A 25366-nucleotide genomic window follows, 5' to 3' on the forward strand; every position below is an offset into this window, starting at 1 on the left:
GAGGCTTGGTGAGGAGTCTGGAGGCTTGGTGAGGAGTCTGGAGGCTTGGTGAGGAGTCTGGAGGCTTGGTGAGGAGTCTGGAGGCTTGGTGAGGAGTCTGGAGGCTTGGTGAGGAGTCTGGAGGCTTGGTGAGGAGTCTGGAGGCTTGGTGAGGAGTCTGGAGGCTTGGTGAGGAGTCTGGAGGCTTGGTGAGGAGTCTGGAGGCTTGGTGAGGAGTCTGGAGGCTTGGTGAGGAGTCTGGAGGCTTGATGAGGAGTCTGGAGGCTTGGTGAGGAGTCTGGAGGCTTGGTGAGGAGTCTGGAGGCTTGGTGAGGAGTCTGGAGGCTTGGTGAGGAGTCTGGAGGCTTGGTGAGGAGTCTGGAGGCTTGGTGAGGAGTCTGGAGGCTTGGTGAGGGGTCTGGAGGCTTGGTGAGGGGTCTGGAGGCTTGGCTATGGGCTTGGTGAGGAGTCTGGAGGCTTGGTGAGGGGTCTGGAGGCTTGGTGAGGGGTCTGGAGGCTTGGTAAGGGGTCTGGAGGCTTGGTGAGGAGTCTTGAGGCCTGGTGAGGGGTCGGGACAATGGGCTAGGGGCCTGGTGAGGGGTCAGGAGGCTTGGTTAGTGGTCTGGGGGCCTGGTGAGGGGTCGGGACGATGGGCTAGGGGCCTGGTGGGGGGTCGGGAGGCTTGGTTAGGGGCTTGGTGAGGGGTCTGGAGGCTTGGTGAGGGGTCTGGGGGCCTGGTGAGGGGTCGGGACGATGGGCTAGGGGCCTGGTGAGGGGTCGGGAGGCTTGGTTAGGGCTCAGGGGTCACGGGCTAAAGGCTGTTTCCTCTAATAGGAAGAGAGCTGTCATTTAAGGTATTAGCTGTCTAATCTTAGCTGTAACCCCCCCCCCTCCCCCGGGCTGTTTTTCTGGTTTGGGGATGCCAGGCGCATAGGTTATAGTACACAGTGTTACTGCTACAGCTGCTACCTACATGCTGTCTGTCTGTGGGAGAGGAGAGAGGTAGAATGAGACTTGCAGGTAGGAGCTTAGTGTTCAGTTAGAAACATAACATTTGATAAAAGTATTGTTTTTGATGGTTGACTGAATTTGTCATGTTTGTTAGTAGTATCTAACTTTGTAAGTACATATCTAACTCTTGCAAGAGTGCAAAGGCAGTTAACCAGCTAGCACATAATGTTTTTATGTTAAATATATGACTAAACTTCATTTTTAAGCCCGCGTTTTATCATAATTATTTATAAAAAAAGATCTGTCAGCTGTATTTTGCAGAGGGGGCACACTGACTGGACCAGGCAAAGAGTACCCCGCCTCTTCTCCTTAACCAGCAAGCACAACTTTCTGAGACCAATATGTTTATTACAGCTTGGTGAAAGCGTGGTCGTCCTATGCTTTTTCTTCATACAACCTTCCCACAACTTTATGGGAATGGTGCAGGATACTTGCTTGTCTTTGGAACATTCTCAGCACATTTAAGGAACTTGACAAAGAAACATTATTTTCTTAGTATTTCATTACTTTAACAGAACGTTTCCTAAAAGTTCAAACATGGTTACATTTAATAAAACATTTGGTAATGTTCTAGGAACGTTCTCCAACTGGTTTGACGTTGGGAATGTTCTAGGAACGTTCTCCAACTGGTTTGACGTTGGGAATGTTCTAGGAACGTTCTCCAACTGGTTTGACATTGGGAATGTTCTAGGAACGTTCTCCAACTGGTTTGACGTTATGAATGTTCTAGGAACGTTCTCCAACTGGTTTGACATTGGGAATGTTCTAGGAACGTTCTCCAACTGGTTTGACATTGGGAATGTTCTAGGAACGTTCTCCAACTGGTTTGACGTTATGAATGTTCTAGGAACGTTCTCCAACTGGTTTGACATTGGGAATGCTCTCAAATAGTTCAGAGAACGTTAACTTTAGTAACATTCTAAGAATGTTATCTAAAAACATATATATTCCGTTCTCTGCATCAACAAAACTGTCTATCCACTATTTTCTCTAATTGGCCACACTTCATGAGCGCTTGTTTCCTTTGAAATGGGGTCTGATTGAATAGACTAAAATGAACAGCTTTGTATGAGTATAAAAACATGGCATGCTAGCTCCATCCTGGTGAGGGGTCTGGTGAGGGGTCTAGGGTCTTGGTAAGGGGTGGGGGGGCTTGGTTAGGGGTGGGGGGGGGCTTGGTTAGGAGTCTGGAGGCTTGGTAATGAACAGCTTTGTATGAGTAATAAAACATGGCATGCTAGCTCCATCCTGGTGGCGCATGAGACTAATTCCATGGATAAAGAATCTCACTGATGCCGTGTCACAGTAAAAAAGAAACGTGTTTGCGTGATTAATGTCTATGGAAATGAATTTCCATGTGTCCTATCTGTGCTTTGAGTTAAACTCCACATATTAACAGTCTTATTGAAACATTATTGGACGTTTTAAGGAAGTTATTGAAAAACCTCCAAATAACTTTCTCATTTCAATCTCAGCGTAAATAGAAACCTCCCAGGAAACTTTCAAGGAACCAGACTAAAACGTTCTCAGAACCTCCCAGGAAACTTTCAAGGAACCAGACTAAAACATTCTCAGAACCTCCCAGGAAACTTTCAAGGAACCAGACTAAAACGTTCTCAGAACCTCCCAGGAAACTTTCAAGGAACCAGACTAAAACGTTCTCAGAACCTCCCTGCAACCTTGAAATATACGTTCCCAGACAGGGCCAAATGTTCACTTCAGTTCTCAGAACGTTTCAAAAAACATTGGCTTCATTCCCACAACCAATAGAGTACCACAGTATGAGTCATAATACCCATAAAACCTAGCGGTCAAACAGAGAAATGGTTCCAATAGTTTTTCCACCATAAATTTGAGAAACACTTAAAATAAGGGCTGTGTTTCATGTAAGTTTATCCTGGTGTGACGTTTTGATAATCTTGTAAATCTCTGTAGGACAAGGTGACTTTTATCAATATTTTCGCCTGTATTTACCCCCCCCAAAATGAAACGCTAATGTGGCTATCATAAAGAACTACAAATGCCATGATGATCTGGACGAGACTGTCGGATCGAGGCAAAGGTAGGAATTTCTGGATTAACTATCTAATGTGATGAATAAATTGGCTACGTTTAAAAAATATATTTATTCTGTGAACTGTCTCGTGTAAGTTTGAAATTGACACAATACCTGTTAGCGAAGGTGTCAGCTAGAGATGATGTGCAGGAGCATGCTGGGATTTGTAGTTTTGCGTAATGTCTACTTTGATGCTAATTTGCATTCTCGAATCTGAGAGTAAATTAGAGACAAATATATTAATCCAAGTCACCTTGTCCGATAGATATTTACATGGTTATTAAAACATCATGCCATGGTAAGCCTACACGAAACACAGCCCTTATTTTAAGTTTTTCTCCCTATGGAAAAAAATGTATGGTGGAAAAACAAATAGAACCATTTCCCTGTTTAACCGCTAGGTTTTATGGGTATTATGACACCACCACTGTGGAGCTCTATGTTAAACCAAAAACATATTTTACCACAACGAACCAAATGTGCTCGCTGGGTAGTTAAGCATTCCCTCGAATGTTCCCCTAATCTAGTTTATATGACTCGTTCTAGAACATAGCATAGTGCAACTGAAAACTCCTTCACCTTGGAAATATTATAATTAGCTCTGAAATGTGACCTGCCATGCTGGTATATTTAACCAGGACTCTTAGTTTGAGTCTATTTTGAAGTGGAAGTACATTTGGACCGAGGATACATGCTGTAGGTTTAAATATTGGCAAACATTTATTCAGCTACAGTTGATTACTTTGCTTTATTTACCTTTTAAATGATGCAGCAGGGTTGAAACTGTTTGCTTAGACAATGTTTATACATGTCCCTGATCAGCTAAAGTGGTCTAGTTCACCGATGTTGTTATGGCTACGTACGGATGAACGTTTTAGTGCCAAGTCACTTCAAAATGGCCGCTTATGATATGATATAAATGACTCGGTCAGCCATATGTTGTTTTGCTGGTAAAATGGCAGTTACCTAATGCTGCCATGTTAGCTTTCCCCCCATACTTCACCCGCTAACTGATATAATAATGAACTTCTGGGGCCCTTTTTAAGCCCTTCTACGCAGATTAACCAGTCAGGTGACTCACTATGCAGGTTTGTCTTCTGATGTTGACCACCTACATGGTTGTGTTAGTGTTTCAATTGAACAAGAGTTTATTTAAGAAAATGTATGTGGATGTGAGAGTGGCAGCAGGCCTATTTTAAAGGTTCTCCTCCCTCCTCTACAGGTGTGTATACGAACAACCCATGGAGCAGGAAACCTTGGAAACCTTGGAGATTATTGGTCAGTCGTGTGTGTGTGAGTGCGTGCCTGTGTCTGTGGTGGTATAATGTTTTGGGGAGTATCTCTCTGTCAGTAGCTCCTCTCTCCCTCTCCTTTCACCCTCTCTGCTGCTTTACAGTTTATATTGCTTTATGATGAAAATGGTTTTGTTACAGTCTAATGATATGGAAGTACCTGAGTTGAAAGTACTAGTCATTTTCCACAGTCACGGGTCATTTTCCTCAGTCACGGGTCATTTTCCTCAGTCACGGGTCATTTTCCTCAGTCACGGGTCATTTTCCTCAGTCACGGGTCATTTTCCTCAGTCACGGGTCATTTTCCTCAGTCACGGGTCATTTTCCTCAGTCACGGGTCATTTTCCACAGTCACGGGTCATTTTCCACAGTCACGGGTCATTTTCCACAGTCACGGGTCATTTTCCACAGTCACGGGTCACTTTCCACATTCACTGGTCATTTTCCACAGTTACGGGTCATTTTCCACAGTCACGGGTCATTTTCCACAGTCACGGGTCATTTTCCACAGTCACGGGTCATTTTCCACAGTCACGGGTCATTTTCCACAGTCACGGGTCATTTTCCTCAGTCACGGGTCATTTTCCTCAGTCACGGGTCATTTTCCTCAGTCACGGGTCATTTTCCACAGTCACGGGTCATTTTCCACAGTCACGGGTCATTGTCCTCAGTCAGGGGTCATTTTCCTCAGTCACGGGTCATTTTCCTCAGTCACGGGTCATTTTCCTCAGTTGTCCAGTAACCTATTTGTACACTCCACAAACGAGTGCACTGAGAGTCAGGAAGCAAGTTCAGGGAGTGTTTTAATAAATACATGAAACAACGCTCTGACATGAAAACATGTAGATGTGTTGTGAGTCAATAACACCTGAGGAAAGAACCAAGGGGAGGGACCGATAGATAATCAAGGAGGTGATGGAGTCCAGGTGAGTGAGGCGCAGGTGCACGAGACGATGGTGACAGGTGTGCGGGATAATCAGCAGCCCGATGACCTAGAGGCCGGAGAGGGAGTAAATGTGACACTAGGAAGGAGATTTTCCTCAACAATGAGCTAGAATATGTTAGAAGCACCTTTGGCAGCGATTACAGCTTTGAGTCTTCTTGGCTTAGTCTCTAAGACACAGGTGTCAAACTCATTCCACGGGGGGCCGAGTGTCTGCGGGTTTTCGCTCCTCCCTTGTACTTGATTGATGAATTAACATCACTAATTAGTTAGGAACTCCCCACACCTGGTTGTCTAGGGCTTTATTGAAAGGAAAAACCAAAAACCTGCACACACTAGGCCCTCCGTGGAATGAGTTTGACACCCCTGCTCTAAGAGCTCTGCACACCTGGATTGTACAATATTTGCCCGTTATTCTTTTCACAATTTCTTCAAGCTCTGTCAAGGTTTTGGGGGTCATGGCTACACAGCAATTTTCAAATCTTGCCATGGATTTTAAAGTAAATTTAAGTCAAAACTGTAACTTTGCCACTAACAAACAGTGTAGATTTGGCCTTGTGTTATAGGTCATTGTCCTGTTGAAAGGTGAATTAATCTCCCAGTGTCTGGTGGAAAGCAGAGTGAAGCAGATTTTCCTCTAGGATTTTGCCTGTGCTTAGCTCCATTCCGTTTATTTTTGTCCTGGAAAACTCCCCAGTCTTTGCTGATGTCAAGCATACCCATAACATGGTGCAGCCTCCACCATGCTTGACAATAAAGAGGCACTCAGTGATGTGTTGTGTTGGATTTTCCCCAAACATAAAACTTTGCATTTAGACAAAAAACTTCCGAATTCAACTGTATATACAGGGAGTACCAGATCAATGTGGAGCTATATACAGGGAGTACCAGATCAATGTGGAGCTATATACAGGAAGTACCAGATCAATGTGGAGCTATATACAGGGAGTACCAGATCAATGTGGAGCTATATACAGGGAGTACCAGATCAATATGGAGCTATATACAGGAAGTACCAGATCAATGTGGAGCTATATACAGGGAGTACCAGTACCAGATCAATGTGGAGCTATATACAGGAAGTACCAGATCAATATGGAGCTATATACAGGAAGTACAAGATCAATATGGAGCTATATACAGGAAGTACCAGTACCAGATCAATGTGGAGCTATATACAGGAAGTACCAGTACCAGATCAATGTGGAGCTATATACAGGAAGTACCAGTACCAGATCAATGTGGAGCTATATACAGGAAGTACCAGTACCAGATCAATGTGCAGCTAAATACAGGAAGTACCAGTACCAGATCAATGTGGAGCTATATACAGGGAGTACCAGTACCATATCAATGTGGAGCTATATACAGGGAGTACCAGATCAATATGGAGCTATATACAGGAAGTACAAGATCAATATGGAGCTATATACAGGAAGTACCAGATCAATATGGAGCTATATACAGGAAGTACCAGATCAATGTGGAGCTATATACACGGAGTACCAGTACCAGATCAATGTGGAGCTATATACAGGAAGTACCAGATCAATGTGGAGCTATATACAGGGAGTACCAGATCAATATGGAGCTATATACAGGAGTACCAGATCAATATGGAGCTATATACAGGAAGTACCAGATCAATGTGGAGCTATATACAGGGAGTACCAGATCAATGTGGATCTATATACAGGAAGTACCAGATCAATGTGGAGCTATATACAGGAAGTACCAGATCAATGTGGAGCTATATACAGGAAGTACCAGATCAATGTGGAGCTATATACAGGGAGTACCAGTATCAGATCAATGTGGAGCTATATACGGGAAGTACCAGATCAATGTGGAGCTATATACAGGAAGTACCAGTACCAGATCAATGTGGAGCTATATACAGGGAGTACCAGATCAATGTGGAGCTATATACAGGAAGTACCAGATCAATGTGGAGCTATATACAGGAAGTACCAGATCAATGTGGATCTTTATACAGGGAGTACCAGTATCAGATCAATGTGGAGCTATATACAGGAAGTACCAGATCAATGTGGAGCTATATACAGGGAGTACCAGATCAATGTGGAGCTATATACAGGAAGTACCAGAATCAGATCAATGTGGAGCTATATACAGGAAGTACCAGATTAATGTGGAGCTATATACAGGGAGTACCAGTATCAGATCAATATGGAGCTATATACAGGAAGTACCAGATCAATGTGGAGCTATATACAGGGAGTACCAGATCAATGTGGAGCTATATACAGGAAGTACCAGATCAATGTGGAGCTATATACAGGAAGTACCAGATCAATGTGGAGCAATATACAGGAAGTACCAGATCAATGTGGAGCTATATACAGGGAGTACCAGATCAATGTGGAGCTATATACAGGAAGTACCAGATCAATGTGGAGCAATATACAGGAAGTACCAGATCAATGTGGAGCTATATACAGGGAGTACCAGTACCAGATCAATGTGGAGCTATATACAGGGAGTACCAGTACCAGATCAGTGTGGAGCTATATACAGGAAGTACCAGTTCCAGCTCAATGTGGAGCTATATACAGGAAGTACCAGATCAATGTGGAGCTATATACAGGGAGTACCAGTACCAGATCAATGTGGAGCTATATACAGGAAGTACCAGATCAATGTGGAGCTATATACAGGAAGTACCAGATCAATCAGGAGCTATATACAGGAAGTACCAGATCAATCAGGAGCTATATACAGGGAGTACCAGTACCAGATAAATGTAGAGCTATATACAGGGAGTACCAGATCAATGTGGAGCTATATACAGGAAGTACCAGATCAATGTGGAGCTATATACAGGGAGTACCAGTACCAGATCAATGTGGAGCTATATACAGGAAGTACCAGTACCAGATCAATGTAGAGCTATATACAGGAAGTACCAGTACCAGATCAATGTAGAGCTATATACAGGAAGTACCAGTACCAGATCAATGTAGAGCTATATACAGGAAGTACCAGTACCAGATCAATGTAGAGCTATATACAGGAAGTACCAGTACCAGATCAATGTAGAGCTATATACAGGAAGTACCAGTACCAGATCAATGTGGAGCTATATACAGGAAGTACCAGTACCAGAACATTGTGGAGCTATATACAGGAAGTACCAGATCAATGTGGAGCTATATACAGGAAGTACCAGATCAATGTGGAGCTATATACAGGGAGTACCAGTACCAGATCAGTGTGGAGCTGTATACAGGAAGTACCAGATCAATGTGGAGCTATATACAGGAAGTACCAGATCAATGTGGAGCTATATACAGGAAGTACCAGATCAATGTGGAGCTATATACAGGAAGTACCAGTATCAGATCAATGTAGAGCTATATACAGGAAGTACCAGATCAATGTGGAGCTATATACAGGAAGTACCAGATCAATGTGGAGCTATATACAGGGAGTACTAGATCAATGTGGAGCTATATACAGGAAGTACCAGATCAATGTGGAGCTATATACAGGAAGTACCAGATCAATGTGGAGCTATATACAGGAAGTACCAGATCAATGTGGAGCTATATACAGGGAGTACCAGATCAATGTGGAGCTATATACAGGAAGTACCAGATCAATGTGGAGCTATATACAGGAAGTACCAGATCAATGTGGAGCTATATACAGGGAGTACCAGTACCAGATCAATATGGAGCTATATACAGGAAGTACCAGATCAATGTGGAGCTATATACAGGGAGTACCAGTACCAGATCAATATGGAGCTATATACAGGAAGTACCAGATCAATGTGGAGCTATATACAGGAAGTACCAGATCAATGTGGAGCTATATACAGGAAGTACCAGATCAATGTGGAGCTATATACAGGAAGTACCAGATCAATGTGGAGCTATATACAGGGAGTACCAGTACCAGATCAATATGGAGCTATATACAGGAAGTACCAGTATCAGATCAATGTAGAGCTATATACAGGAAGTACCAGTATCAGATTAATGTAGAGCTATATACAGGAAGTACCAGGTCTGTGTCGTCTGCGTAGAGGTGGATCAGAGAATCACCAGCAGCAAGAGCGACATCATTGATATATACAGAGAAGAGTCTGCCTGAGAATTGAACCCTGTGGCACCCCCATAGAGACCGCCAGAGGACCGGACAACAGGCCCTCCGATTTGAGACACTGAACTCTATCAGAGAAGTAGGCGAGGCAGTCATTAGAGAAACCAAGGCTGTTGAGTCTGCCAATAAGAATGTGGTTATTGTAATAAGGTATTTGAGGTAGATACAGTGGGGAGAACAAGTATTTGATACACTGCCGATTTTGCAGGTTTTCCTACTTTCAAAGCATGTAGAGGTCTGTAATTTTTATCATAGGTACACTTCAACTGTGAGAGACGGAATCTAAAACAAAAATCCAGAAAATCACGTTGTATGATTTTTAAGTAATTAATTTGCATTTTATTGCATGACTTAAGTACACTGCTCAAAAAAATAAAGGGAACACTTAAACAACACAATGTAACTCCAAGTCAATCACACTTCTGTGAAATCAAACTGTCCACTTAGGAAGCAACACTGATTGACAATAAATTTCACATGCTGTTGTGCAAATGGAATAGACAAAAGGTGGAAATTATAGGCAATTAGCAAGACACCCCCAATAAAGGAGTGATTCTGCAGTTGGTGACCACAGACCACTTCTCTTCCTATGCTTCCTGGCTGATGTTTTGGTCACTTTTGAATGCTGGCGGTGCTCTCACTCTAGTGGTAGCATGAGACGGAGTCTACAACCCACACAAGTGGCTCAGGTAGTGCAGTTCATCCAGGATGGCACATCAATGCGAACTGTGGCAAAAAGGTTTGCTGTGTCTGTCAGCGTAGTGTCCAGAGCATGCAGGCGCTACCAGGAGACAGGCCAGTACATCAGGAGACGTGGAGGAGGCCGTAGGAGGGCAACAACCCAGCAGCAGGACCGCTACCTCCGCCTTAGTGCAAGGAGGTACACTGCCAGAGCCCTGCAAAATGACCTCCAGCAGGCCAATTGCCTATAATGCTAATTGCCTATAATTTCCACCTTTTTGTCTATTCCATTTGCACAACAGCATGTGAAATTTATTGTCAATCAGTGTTGCTTCCTAAGTGGACAGTTTGATTTCACAGAGGTGTGATTGACTTGGAGTTACATTGTGTTGTTTAAGTGTTCCCTTTATTTTTTTGAGCAGTGTATTTGATCCCCTACCAACCAGTAATAATTCCGGCTCTCACAGACCTGTTTTCTTTAAGAAGCCCTCCTGTTCTCCACTCATTACCTGTATTAACTGCACCTGTTTGAACTCGTTACCTGTATAAAAGACACCTGTCCACACACTCAATCAAACAGGTTCCAACCTCTCCACAATGGCCAAGACCAGAGAGCTGTGTAAGGACATCAGGGATAAAATTGTAGACCTGCACAAGGCTGGGATGGCCCAGAACTACACGGCAGGACCTGGTCAATGACCTGAAGAGAGCTGGGACCACAGTCTCAAAGAAAACCATTAGTAACACACTACGCCGTCATGGATTAAAATCCTGCAGCGCACACAAGGTCCCCCTGCTCAAGCCAGCGCATGTCCAGGCCCGTCTGAAGTTTGCCATCTGGATGACCATCTGGATGATCCAGAGGAGGAATGGGAGAAGGTCATGTGGTCTGATGAGACAAAAATAGAGCTTTTTGGTCTAAACTCCACTCGCCGTGTTTGGAGGAAGAAGATGGATGAGTACAACCCCAAGAACACCATCCCAACCGTGAAGCATGGAGGTGGAAACATCATTCTTTGGGGATACTTTTCTGCAAAGGGGACAGAACGACTGCACCGTATTGAGGGGAGGATGGATGGGGCCATGTATCGCGAGATCTTGGCCAACAACCTCCTTCCCTCAGTAAGAGCATTGAAGATGGGTCGTGGCTGGGTCTTCCAGCATGACAACGACCCAAAACACACAGCCAGGGCAACTAAGGAGTGGCTCTGTAAGAAGCATCTCAAGGTCCTGGAGTGGCCTAGCCAGTCTCCAGACCTGAACCCAATAGAAAATCTTTGGAGGGAGCTGAAAGTCCGTATTGCCCAGCGACAGCCCCGAAACCTGAAGGACCTGGAGAAGGTCTGTATGGAGGAGTGGGCCAAAATCCCTGCTGCAGTGTGTCCAAACCTGGTCAAGAACTACAGGAAACGTATGATCTCTGTAATTGCAAACAAAGGTTTCTGTACCAAATATTAAGTTCTGCTTTTCTGATGTATCAAATACTTATGTCATGCAATAAAATGCAAATGAATTACTTAAAAATCATACAATGTGATTTTCTGGATTTTTGTTTTAGATTCCGTCTCACAATTTGAAGTGTACCTATGATAAAAATTACAGACCTCTACATGCTTTGTAAGTAGGAAAACCTGCAAAATCGGCAGTGTATCAAATACTTGTTCTTCCCACTGTATGTACATGAAGGCAGGGTAAAGACTCTTTAGGTGCCTTTTGGCGAACTCCAAGCGGGCTGTCATGTGCCTTTTACTGAGGAGTGGTTTCCGTCTGGCCACTCTACCATAAAGGCATGATTGGTGTAGAGTTACAGAGATGGTTGTCCCTCTGGAAGGTTGTTCTTCTGGAGGAACTCTAGAGCTCTGTCAGAGTGATCATCGGGTTCTTGTTCACCTCCTTGACCAAGGCCCTTCTCCCCCGATTGCTCAGTTTGGCCAGGGCGGCCAGCTGTAGGAAGAGTCTTGGTGGTTCCAAACGTCTTCCATTTTAAGAATGATGGAGGTCACTGTGTTCTTGGGGACCTTCAATGCTGCAGATAGAGACAATAGTCTGACAGGACCAGGGTTGTTGGGATTAGAGACAATAGTCTGACAGGACCAGGGTTGTTATTAGGTAACTGCCATTTTACCAGCAAAACAACATATGGCTGACCGAGTCATAATAAAGCGGCCATTTTGAAGTGACTTGGCACGTACGTTCATCCGTATGTAGCCATAACAACATCGGTGAACTAGACCACTTTCAGAGTAGCATTGACTAAAATACAGTAGAAAAGAATATAGTATATACATATGAAATGAGTAAAGCAGTATTCATATATTTTGATACATTCAATGTTAATATTGTGAAACTATGTTATACATTTTGTTACCTCCTGTTTCAGGAAGTGATGTTACTGAGTAGCCCTATATATAGGACCTTCCACCCCCACCTGGGATATGGATGATGAAGACCTGAGGGTGGAGACGTTGTGGTAGATATCACCTGGGATATGGATGATGAAGACCTGAGGGTGGAGACGTTGTGGTAGATATCACCTGGGATATGGATGATGAAGACCTGAGGGTGGAGACGTTGTGGTAGATATCACCTGGGATATGGATGATGAAGACCTGAGGGTGGAGACGTTGTGGTAGATATCACCTGGGATATGGATGATGAAGACCTGAGGGTGGAGACGTTGTGGTAGATATCACCTGGGATATGGATGATGAAGACCTGAGGGTGGAGACGTTGTGGTAGATATCACCTGGGATATGGATGATGAAGACCTGAGGGTGGAGACGTTGTGGTAGATATCACCTGGGATATGGATGATGAAGACCTGAGGGTGGAGACGTTGTGGTAGATATCACCTGGGATATGGATGATGAAGACCTGAGGGTGGAGACGTTGTGGTAGATATCACCTGGGATATGGATGATGAAGACCTGAGGGTGGAGACGTTGTGGTAGATATCACCTGGGATATGGATGATGAAGACCTGAGGGTGGAGACGTTGTGGTAGATATCACCTGGGATATGGATGATGAAGACCTGAGGGTGGAGACGTTGTGGTAGATATCACCTGGGATATGGATGATGAAGACCTGAGGGTGGAGACGTTGTGGTAGATATCACCTGGGATATGGATGATGAAGACCTGAGGGTGGAGACGTTGTGGTAGATATCACCTGGGATATGGATGATGAAGACCTGAGGGTGGAGACGTTGTGGTAGATATCACCTGGGATATGGATGATGAAGACCTCAGGGTGGAGACGTTGTGGTAGATATCACCTGGGATATGGATGATGAAGACCTGAGGGTGGAGACGTTGTGGTAGATATCACCTGGGATATGGATGATGAAGACCTCAGGGTGGAGACGTTGTGGTAGATATCACCTGGGATATGGATGATGAAGACCTGAGGGTGGAGACGTTGTGGTAGATATCACCTGGGATATGGATGATGAAGACCTGAGGGTGGAGACGTTGTGGTAGATATCACCTGGGATATGGATGATGAAGACCTGAGGGTGGAGACGTTGTGGTAGATATCACCTGGGATATGGATGATGAAGACCTGAGGGTGGAGACGTTGTGGTAGATATCACCTGGGATATGGATGATGAAGACCTGAGGGTGGAGACGTTGTGGTAGATATCACCTGGGATATGGATGATGAAGACCTGAGGGTGGAGACGTTGTGGTAGATATCACCTGGGATATGGATGATGAAGACCTCAGGGTGGAGACGTTGTGGTAGATATCACCTGGGATATGGATGATGAAGACCTGAGGGTGGAGACGTTGTGGTAGATATCACCTGGGATATGGATGATGAAGACCTGAGGGTGGAGACGTTGTGGTAGATATCACCTGGGATATGGATGATGAAGACCTGAGGGTGGAGACGTTGTGGTAGATATCACCTGGGATATGGATGATGAAGACCTGAGGGTGGAGACGTTGTGGTAGATATCACCTGGGATATGGATGATGAAGACCTGAGGGTGGAGACGTTGTGGTAGATATCACCTGGGATATGGATGATGAAGACCTGAGGGTGGAGACGTTGTGGTAGATATCACCTGGGATATGGATGATGAAGACCTGAGGGTGGAGACGTTGTGGTAGATATCACCTGGGATATGGATGATGAAGACCTGAGGGTGGAGACGTTGTGGTAGATATCACCTGGGATATGGATGATGAAGACCTGAGGGTGGAGACGTTGTGGTAGATATCACCTGGGATATGGATGATGAAGACCTGAGGGTGGAGACGTTGTGGTAGATATCACCTGGGATATGGATGATGAAGACCTGAGGGTGGAGACGTTGTGGTAGATATCACCTGGGAGCAGCAGTGTGCAGCGTTCCTCTTTGTCTACAACTCCTGAGGAAAGCACCTGGATGTGCATATGTTCTTCAGCTTTTATAAAGCAGTATTTTAACATTATTTAAACATTATTAAAGTGACTAGTGTTCAATTATTGAAGTGGCCAGTGATTCCAAGTCTATGTATATAAGGCAGCATCCTCTAAGGGTTGCGTAACCGGGTGGAAGCCGGATAGTGATGGCTATTTAACAGTCTGATGGCCTTGAGATAGAAGCCCTGCGGTTGCGGGCGGTGCATTTGCCGTACCAGGCGGTGATACAGCCCGACAGGATGCTCTCAATTGTGCGCTGTTGCGCCTTCTTCACCACGCTGTCTGTGTGGGTGGACCATTCCAGATCATCAGTGATGTGCACACAGAGGAACTTGAAGCTTTCCACCTGCTCCACTGAGGTCCCTTCAATGTGGATAGGGGCGTGCTCCCTCTCGGGTTTCCTGAAGTCCACGATCAGCTCCTTTGTTTTGTTGACGTTGAGTGTGAGGTTATTGTCCTCGCACCACTCTGCCAGGGCCCTCACCTCCTCCCTGTAGGCCGTCTCGTCATTGTTGGTAATCAGGCCTACTACTGTTGTGTCGTCTGCAAATTTGATGATTGAGTTGGAGGCGTGCATGGCCACGCAGTCATGGGTGAACAGGGAGTACAGGAGGGGGCTGAGCAAGGTGGGGCCCCTGTGTTGAGGATCAGCGAAGTGGTGTTGTTGTTTCCTACCCTCGACCACCTGGGGGCGGCCAGTCAGGAAGTCCAGGACCCAGTTGCACAGGGCAAGGTTCAGACCCAGGGCATTCCAATTCATCCCAAAGGTGTTCGATGGGGTTGAGGTCAGGGCTCTGTGCAGGCCTGTCATGTTCTTCCACACCGATCTCAACAAACCATTTCTGTATGGACCTCGCTTTGTGCACGGGGACATTTGTCGTGTTGAAAAAGAAGGCCTTCCCCAAACTGTTGCCACAAAGTTGGAAGCACAGAATCATCTAGAATGTCATTGTATGTTGTAGCATTAAGATTTCACTTCACTGGAACTAAGGGGCCTGAACCATGAAAAACAGCCCCAGACCATTATTCCTCCTCCACCAAACTTTACAGTTGACCCTATGCATTGGGGGAGGTAGTGTTCTCCTGGCATCCGCCAACCCCAGATTCGTTCCAGGTCTGCCAGATGGTGAAGCGTGTTTCCATGGCGGTGCTTTACACCACTCCAGCTGACACTTGGCGGTGCTTTACACCACTCCAGCTGACACTTGGCGGCGCGCTTTACACCACTCCAGCTGACACTTGGCGGTGCTTTACACCACTCCAGCTGACACTTGGCGGCGCGCTTTACACCACTCCAGCTGACACTTGGCGGCGCGCTTTACACCACTCCAGCTGACACTTGGCGGTGCTTTACACCACTCCAGCTGACACTTGGCGGTGCTTTACACCACTCCAGCTGACACTTGGCGGTGCTTTACACCACTCCAGCTGACACTTGGCGGCGCGCTTTACACCACTCCAGCTGACACTTGGCGGCGCGCTTTACACCACTCCAGCTGACACTTGGCGTTGCGCATGGTGATCTTAGACTTAGGCTTGTGTGCGGCTGCTCGGCCATGGAAAACCATTTCATGAAGCTCCTGACGAACAGTTCTTGTGCTGACATTGCTTCCAGAGGCAGTTTTAACTCGGCAGTGAGTGTTGCAACCGAGGACAGAGTATTTTTATGAGTTACGGGCTTCAGTACTTCGGGTGGTTCCATTCTGTGAGCTCGTGTGGCTTACCACTTCACGGCTGAGCCGTTGTTTCTCCTAGAGGTTTCCACTTCACAATAGCAGCACTTACAGTTGACCAAGGAAAGCTCTAGCAGGGCAGAAATTTGACAAACTGACTTGTTGGAAAGGTGGCATCCTATGACAGTGCCACGTTGAAAGTCACTGAGCTCTTCAGTAAGGCCATTCTACTGTCAATGTTTGTCTATGGAGATTGCATGGCTGTGTGCTCGATTGTATACACCTGTCAGCAACGGGTGTGGCTGAAATAGCCGAATCCACTAATTTGAAGGGCTGTCCACATTCTTCTGTAGTGTTTGTGTTACTTGCGTTGTTTTCTCTCTAACCCATTGGTTCATACGCCACTTCATACGCCACTAATTAACAAACAGTATAACATGTTAACGCTTTACGGGTTGTCATTTCACCTTCCCTTTACTGAACTCTTAACATTGTAATAAACTGTTCCAACTGAATACAGTGAGGCCGTGACAACAAAAAAAGACAACAGTCACACAGAGGAGGAATAAATTCAACTACACTTAGTGTTTGTTTCGTCACAAAACCAGCGAGCAACATTTGTCGGGGGGGGGAAGTCCACAAAGCAAATATTGCACAGAACCGTTTTATGACCTGCTGCATGGTCAAGTTAATGTTTAACAGTTTACTAAACAACTAGTGATGTAGAACCACAGAGTTAAATCAAGTCAGCACAAAGACAACAGGAACACTGCCTCTGCTATTCCAGCACCAACATTTAAACATCAGATCAACAGGGATATTATATATATGCTTAGTTTAATAACCTGAAAACAAACTTAAAGATACTAAAAACGATTTAGTCCAATCAATGTTGCTAAATATCCGGTGGTACTGATTTATATGTGTGTTTTTGCTTGGTTGTGTGCACAAGTAAAACAAGCATTTGTTGCCTCACCCTACTGCTAGACTAGTTGAACACCAATGCCATCCTCCTCTCTTTCATGTTGTTAAAATGGTCTATGGCTCTGTCATAGAGTACACTTTTTTAGTTTTTATTTTCAAAAGCTACCTAACTTCCTGGCATGGGCAACAATGACCCAGCTAAGTTAGCTAGCTAGTTAACGTGAGCCTACTAGGTTATGGTTAGATCAGAATGACTCTACAAGCTTGGCACACCTGTATTTGGGGAGTTTGTCTCATTCTTCTCTGCAGATCATCTCAAGCTCTGGCTCTGGCTGAACCACTCAAGGACATTCAGAGACTGGTCCTGAAGCCAATGCTGTGTTGTCTTGGCTGTGTGCTTCGGGTCGTTGTCCTGTTGGAAGGTGAACCTTCGCCCCAGTCCGAGGTCCTGAGCGCTCTGGATCAGGTTTTCATTAAGGATCTCTCTGTCCTTTGCTCCATTCATCTTTCCCTCAATCCTGACTAGTCTCCCAGTCCCTGTTCCTGAAAAACAATCCCACAGCATGATGCTGCCACCACCATGCTTCACCGTAGAGATGGTGCCAGATATACTCCAGACGTGATGCTTGGCATTCAGGCCAAAGAGTTCAATCTTGGTTTCATCAGACCAGAGAATCTTGTTTCTCATGGTCCGAGTCTTTAGGTGCCTTTTGGCAAACTCCAAGGAGGCTGTCATGTGCATTTTACTGAGGAGTGGCTTCCATCTGGCCACTCTACCATAAAGGCCTGATTGGTGGAGTGCTGTAGAGATAGTTGTCCTTCTGGAAGGTTCTCTCATCTCCACATTGAGTTTTTGTTCACCTCCCTGACCAAGGCCCTTCTCACCCAATTGCTCAGTTTGGCCAGGGCGGCCACCTCTAGGAAAAGTCTTGGTGGTTCCAAACTTCTTCCATTTAAGAATGATGGAGGCCACTGTGTTCTTGGGGACCTTCAATGCTGCAGAAATGTTTTTGTACCATCTGTGGCTCGACACAATCCTGAGCTCAATTTTGAGTCTCATAGCAAAGTGTCTGAATACGTATGTAAATAAGATATTTTTTAAATAACTGCTAACATTTTTTGCTTTGTCATCATGGGGTATTGTGATGTCATCATGGGGTATTGTGATGTCATCATGGGGTATTGTGATGTCATCATGGGGTATTGTGATGTCATCATGGGGTATTGTGATGTCATTATGGGGTATTGTGATGTCATCATGGGGTATTGTGATGTCATCATGGGGTATTGTGATGTCATCATGGGGTATTGTGATGTCATCATGGGGTATTGTGATGTCATCATGGGGTATTGTGATGTCATCATGGGGTATTGTGATGTCATCATGGGGTATTGTGATGTCATCATGGGGTATTGTGATGTCATCATGGGGTATTGTGATGTCATCATGGGGTATTGTGATGTCATCATGGGGTATTGTGATGTCATTATGGGGTATTGTGATGTCATTATGGGGTATTGTGATGTCATCATGGGGTATTGTGATGTCATTATGGAGTATTGTTTGTAGATTGCTGAGTTTTGTTTGTATTTAATCCATTTTAGAATAAGGCTGTAACGTAACAAAATGTGGAAAAGGTCAATAGCTCTGAATACTTTCTGATGGCACTATATATATATAAATGGTTTTTGTTGGTCAAATATTTTAGGAAGCCTCATTTCCCTTGGCATCCATGAATACACACCACTGCTAATTATCGATATCTACATAGAACATGGATGTGAATCACACTGCTGCTCTCTCATTTAGCTATTTGTTGTTGTGGATGGCTGTTCACAAATGTATGTATGTATGTATGTATGTATGTATTTTAACTCAATAATGGTTGAATTGAATACATTTAAGCTGCCTATCAGTCATTGTTTTTGCGACCAGTGGACAGCCTGTGAAAAATGTGCTCTTGATCCCAGCCTATTGAATAAAAGGTTGATGGAGTTCCTCCCTTCTAACCTCCTCCATGGTTTTGTGCTCCATACTGTCAACAAATAGTTTCATTTAAGAAGACCACGTTTGGGCTTTTATATTATATTATTATATTATTTATTGCTCTTAATTCGTGCTGCTGTCCATAGGCTTAACAGACACATTTTCAAACTGATCGATTTAAACAGCTGGAAATTATGAAGATGTCAATGTGTCACCAACAAAAATGTAAACAATAGGCCTACAGCAAATGCAATAGCACATAGTGCTCAAAGCCATTAAATGAGAGCAGCATTTCTTTTTCAACCATGTTTTGAAGCAATGAGCCCAATCAGTCCTCCATGACAACAAAATCATAAACACAGTAGGCTAATAAGTCCTTCGTTTTGGGGTCATGCCCAGGTAAAATAATTTGGCTAATCTATACTTCCATATTTACAAATTCTATTCTTCAAGATCAAGAGGTATTAAAAGAATTGGAATGACTGGAAATGTGACGGACATTGGTTTGTAATGTCACGATGTAACCGACTCGTATTGTTATCTGCAGTAGAAGCTTTAGAAGAAGCCTACACAACCTGGCCTAACTGCCTTGCTCAGAACCACAGGTTTTCACCTTGTTGGCTGGGGGATTCCATTCAGAAACCCTTTGTGTCACGCCCTGGTTTCACCTGTCTTTGTGATTGTCTCCACCCACCTCCAGGTGTCTTGCCTTGTGCCCTTATTCTTTAGTTACTGACCTAATGTCCAGTGTTCTTTAGGAATGTCTGGTGTTCTTTAGGAATGTCTGGTGTTCTTTAGGAATGTCCGGTGTTCTTTAGGAATGTCCAGTGTTCTTTAGGAATGTCTGGTGTTCTTTAGGAATGTCCAGTGCTCTTTAGGAATGTCCGGTGCTCTTTAGGAATGTCCGGTGTTCTTTAGGAATGTCCGGTGTTCTTTAGGAATGTCCGGTGTTCTTTAGGAATGTCCAGTGTTCTTTAGGAATGTCTGGTGTTTTTTAGGAATGTCCGGTGCTCTTTAGGAATGTCCGGTGCTCTTTAGGAATGTCCGGTGTTCTTTAGGAATGTCTGGTGTTCTTTAGGAATGTCTGGTGTTCTTTAGGAATGTCCAGTCCTCTTTAGGAATGTCTGGTGTTCTTTAGGAATGTCCGGTGCTCTTTAGGAATGTATGGTGCTCTTTAGGAATGTCCGGTGCTCTTTTGAAATGTCCGGTGTTCTTTAGGAATGTCCGGTGTTCTTTAGGAATGTCCGGTGTTCTTCAGGAATGTCCGGTGTTCTTTTGAAATGTCCGGTGTTCTTTAGGAATGTCCGGTGTTCTTTTGAAATGTCCGGTGTTCTTTAGGAATGTCCGGTGTTCTTTAGGAATGTCCGGTGTTCTTTAGGAATGTCCGGTGCTCTATTGGAATGTCCGGTGCTCTATTGGAATGTCCGGTGTTCTTTAGGAATGTCCGGTGTTCTTTAGGAATGTCTGGTGTTCTTTAGGAATGTCCGGTCTTCTTTTGAAATGTCCGGTGTTCTTTTGAAATGTCCGGTGTTCTTTAGGAATGTCCGGTGTTTTTTAGGAATGTCCGGTGTTCTTTTGGAATGTCCGGTGTTCTTTAGGAATGTCCGGTGTTCTTTAGGAATGTCCGGTGTTCTTTAGGAATGTCCGGTGCTCTATTGGAATGTCCGGTGTTCTTTAGGAATGTCCGGTGTTCTTTAGGAATGTCTGGTGTTCTTTAGGAATGTCCGGTCTTCTTTTGAAATGTCCGGTGTTCTTTTGAAATGTCCGGTGTTCTTTAGGAATGTCCGGTGTTTTTTAGGAATGTCCGGTGTTCTTTTGGAATGTCCGGTGTTCTTTAGGAATGCCCGGTGTTCTTTAGGAATGCCCGGTGTTCTTTAGGAATGTCCGCTGTTCTTTTGAAATGTCCGGTGTTCTTTAGGAATGTCCGGTGTTCTTTAGGAATGTCCGGTGTTCTTTAGGAATGTCCGGTGCTCTATTGGAATGTCCGGTGTTCTTTAGGAATGTCCGGTGTTCTTTTGAAATGTCCGGTGTTCTTTAGGAATGTCCGGTGTTCTTTAGGAATATCCGGTGTTCTTTAGGAATGTCCGGTGTTCTTTTGAAATGTCCGGTGTTCTTTAGGAATGTCCGGTGTTCTTTAGGAATGTCCGGTGTTCTTTAGGAATGTCCGGTGTTCTTTTGAAATGTCCGGTGTTCTTTTGAAATGTCCGGTGTTCTTTAGGAATGTCCGGTGTTCTTTAGGAATGTCTGGTAGACCAGTGTTCTGTTCTGATTGTTGTGTTGTGCTTGCTATAGTTGTAACGAGGAGGATGTTGAGCTGAGACAGGCATGGTGGAGAGTAGGGTTTAGATGAATGTTAGCAGACTGACGTGACGAGGCTCGGCCGGGCCGGGCAGGGCAGGGCCAGGAAATACCAGGCCAGTGTGACAGAAAAGGGGCCTCTGTTTGGAAGTGTGTGTGTTGCTGTATGTGTGTCTACTTCAGAGCAGTCTGTAAGTATTCAAACCCCTGTCAATACATGTTAGAATCACCTTTGGCAGTGATTTAAGGCTGTGAATCTTTCTGGGTAAGTCTCTCAGAGCTTTTCACACCTGGATTGTACAATATTTGCCAATTATTATTTTCAAAGTTTTTCATGCTCTGTCAAATCGGTTGTTGGTTATTGCTAGACAGCCATTTTCAGGTCGTGCCATATATCTTCAAGCTGATTTAAGTCAAAACTGTAACTCGGACACTCAGGAACATTCACTGTCTTCTTGATAAGCAACTCCAGTGTAGATTTTGCCTGTGTTTTAGGTTATTGTCCTGCTGAAAGGTGAATTCATTTTCCAGTGTCTGGTGGAAAGCAGACTGAACCAGGTTTTCCTCTAGGATTTTGCCTGTGTTTTAGGTTATTGTCCTGCTGAAAGGTGAATTCATTTCCCAGTGTCTGGTGGAAAGCAGACTGAACCAGGTTTTCCTCTAGGATTTTGCCTGTGTGTTAGGTTATTGTCCTGCTGAAAGGTGAATTCATTTCCCAGTGTCTGGTGGAAAGCAGACTGAACCAGGTTTTCCTCTAGGATTTTGCCTGTGTTTTAGGTTATTGTCCTGCTGAAAGGTGAATTCATTTCCCAGTGTCTGGTGGAAAGCAGACTGAACCAGGTTTTCCTCTAGGATTTTGCCTGTGTTTTAGGTTATTGTCCTGCTGAAAGGTGAATTCATTTCCCAGTGTCTGGTGGAAAGCAGACTGAACCAGGTTTTCCTCTAGGATTTTGCCTGTGCTTAGCTCTATTCCGTTTCTTTTACATCCTGAACAACTCCCCAGTCCTTAACTATTACAAGCATACCCATAACACCACCACTATGCTTGAAAATATGAAGATTGGTACTCAGTAATGTGCTGTATTGGATTTGCCCCAAACATAACACTTTGTATTCAGGACAGAAAGTCAATTGCTTTGCCACATTCTTTGCAGTTTTACTTCAGTGCCTTGTTGCAAACACATGTTTTTGAGTATTTTTATTCTGTACAGGCTTCCTTCTTTTCTCTCTTGTCATTTAGGTTAGTATTGTAGAGTAACTACAATGTTGTTGATCAAGCCTCAGTTTCCTCCTCTCACAGCCATTAAACTCACCATTGGCCTGGGTGTATTTATACACCGTCCACAGTGTCATTAATAACTTCACCATTCTCAAATGTCTGCTTTTATTTTTTACCCATCGACCAATAGGTGCCCTTCTTTGTGAGGCCTTGGAAAACCTCCCTGGTCTTTGTGGTTGTGTCTGTGTGAGGTACAGAGATGACGTGGTCATTCTAAAACCATGCTAAGCATTATTATTGCACACAGAGTCCATGTGACTTGTTAAAGCACATCTTTACTCCTGAACTTATTCAGGCTGCTTGCCATAACAAAGGGGTTGAATACTTATTGACTGAAGACATTTCAGCTTTTCATTTTTAATTAACTTGTTAACATAAAAAAAAAAAAAATGTAATTCCACTTTGACATTATGGGGTGTTGTGACAAAATGTAATTCCACTTTGACATTATGGGGTGTTGTGACAAAATGTAATTCCACTTTGACATTATGGGGTGTTGTGACAAAATGTAATTCCACTTTGACATTATGGGGTGTTGTGACAAAATGTAATTCCACTTTGACATTATGGGGTGTTGTGACAAAATGTAATTCCACTTTGACATTATGGGGTGTTGTGACAAAATGTAATTCCACTTTGACATTATGGGGTGTTGTGACAAAATGTAATTCCACTTTGACATTATGGGGTGTTGTGACAAAATGTAATTCCACTTTGACATTATGGCGTGTTGTGACAAAATGTGTAAAACTGTCAAAGCGTGTGAATCCTTTCTGACGGCTCTGTGACTGTATACGTGTATTAAAATAGTCAAAGGTTTCATATTTAATCCCATATTGGTCCTGACTACATCTAGCTCGTCACTCTACCAACTTGTTGGATTCATTTGCTGTTTGTTTTGCTTGTGTTTCAGATGATTTTGTGCCCAATAGAAATTTATGATAAATAATGTATTGTCCCACTTTGGAGTCACTTTTATTGTAAATAAGAATAGAATATGTTTCTAAACACTTCTACATTAATGTGATGTTACCGTGGTAACGGATAGTCCTGAATGAATCGGGAATAATGATGAGTGAGAAAGTTATAGATGCACAAATATCATGAATTTACAAAATTAACTTACTCCAATCCTTTTGGGAATACCCAGTGGTGTAGTTTCTAAACGGTTCCTCCGATATGGATGAAAATCCCCTCAAATTAAAGCTGACAGTCTACACTTTAACCTCGTAGTCGTTGTATCATTTTAGATCCAAAGTCCTCGAGTAGAGAGCCAAAACAACACAACATGTGTCACTGTCCCAGTACTGTTGGAGCTCACTGTGTATGTATAGAGGTGGTTTGTCTCAGTTGAACTGTCGTTGGAAAGATGAAGAGGGATGTTGTCTGTCGTCGTCTACTTTCTGTAATATATTGTTGTTGATTTGAAACACTGCTTTTGTTTTCTCCATTATATCTGACTAGTGTTTATCAGTATCAGCTGAATAGGCGTGTAACAGTGAACAGGGTCTGTGTGTCTATGTAGGGTCCTGTAGCACAAGGGTCAGTACCGTACCCTAACAGTACCGTACCCTAACGGCACCGTGTCACACTCCGTATCTCCCCCAGACATCATCAGGCATCAGGCTGTGTTTTCTCTAAGGCAGATAAAGTTGCCGTCTGAGGAGAGAGCAAAGCATGAGAGAGAGAGAGAGTGAGAGAGGGCACAGAGAGAGTGAGAGAGGGCACAGAGAGAGAGAGAGCACAGAGAGAGAGAGGGCACAGAGAGAGAGAGAGAGAGAGGGCACAGCGAGAGAGAGAGCACAGAGAGAGAGAGGGCACAGAGAGAGAGAGGGCACAGAGAGAGAGAGGGCACAGAGAGAGAGAGAGAGAGAGAGAGAGTGAGAGAGGGCACAGCGAGAGAGAGAGCACATATAGAGAGAGAGCACATATAGAGAGAGAGCACACAGAGAGAGAGAGAGAGAGCTCTCCACAAAGCTGTGAATGATCTGACAGACAAGGCAAGAAGGGCATTCTATGCCATCAAAAGGAACATACATTTCAACATACCAATTAGGATCTGGCTAAAAATACTTGAATCAGTCATAGAGCCCATTGTCCTTTATGGTTGTGAGGTCTGGGGTCCGCTCACCAACCAAGACTTCACAAAATGGGACAAACACCAAATTGAGACTCTGCTGCAGAATTCTGCAAAAATATCCTCCGTGTACAACGTAGAACACCAAATAATACATGCAGAGCAGAATTAGGCCGATACCCACTAATTATCAAAATCCAGAAAAGAGCCGTTCAATTCTACAACCACCTAAAAGGAAGCGATTCCCAAACCTTCCATAACAAAGCCATCACCTACAGAGAGATAAACCTGGAGAAGAGTCCCATGAGCAAGCTGGTCCTGGGGCTCTGTTCACAAACACAAACACACCCCACAGAGCCCCAGGACAACAGCACAATTAGACCCAACCAAATCATGAGAAAACAAAAAGATAATTACTTGACACATTGGAAAGAATTAACAAAAAACAGAGCAAACTAGAATGTTATTTGGCCCTAAAGAGAGAGTACACAGTGGCAGAATACCTGACCACTGTGACTGACCCAGAATTAAGGAAAGCTTTGACTATGTACAGACTCAGTGAGCATAGCCTTGCTATTGAGAAAGGCCGCCGTAGGCAGACATGGCTCTCAAGAGAAGACAGGCTA

The 25366-nt window shown here is 44.1% G+C and overlaps 1 protein-coding gene across 4 annotated transcripts in view; it reads left to right on the forward strand.

Annotated features, from left to right (window-relative positions):
- Positions 1-25366, forward strand: part of kank1a (KN motif and ankyrin repeat domains 1a) — a 383083-nt gene that overhangs the window by 163751 nt on the left and 193966 nt on the right. For all 4 annotated transcript variants that reach the window (XM_055887878.1, XM_055887877.1, XM_055887880.1 and 1 more), the window contains one exon: positions 4269-4324. In XM_055887878.1, coding sequence (XP_055743853.1) covers positions 4288-4324 — 37 coding nt within the window. In that variant the 5' untranslated portion in view covers positions 4269-4287. The remainder of the gene's footprint in view (positions 1-4268; positions 4325-25366) is intronic.

Source organism: Salvelinus fontinalis, chromosome 28 (genome assembly GCF_029448725.1).
Source record: "Salvelinus fontinalis isolate EN_2023a chromosome 28, ASM2944872v1, whole genome shotgun sequence".
Lineage (NCBI taxonomy): Eukaryota > Metazoa > Chordata > Actinopteri > Salmoniformes > Salmonidae > Salvelinus > Salvelinus fontinalis.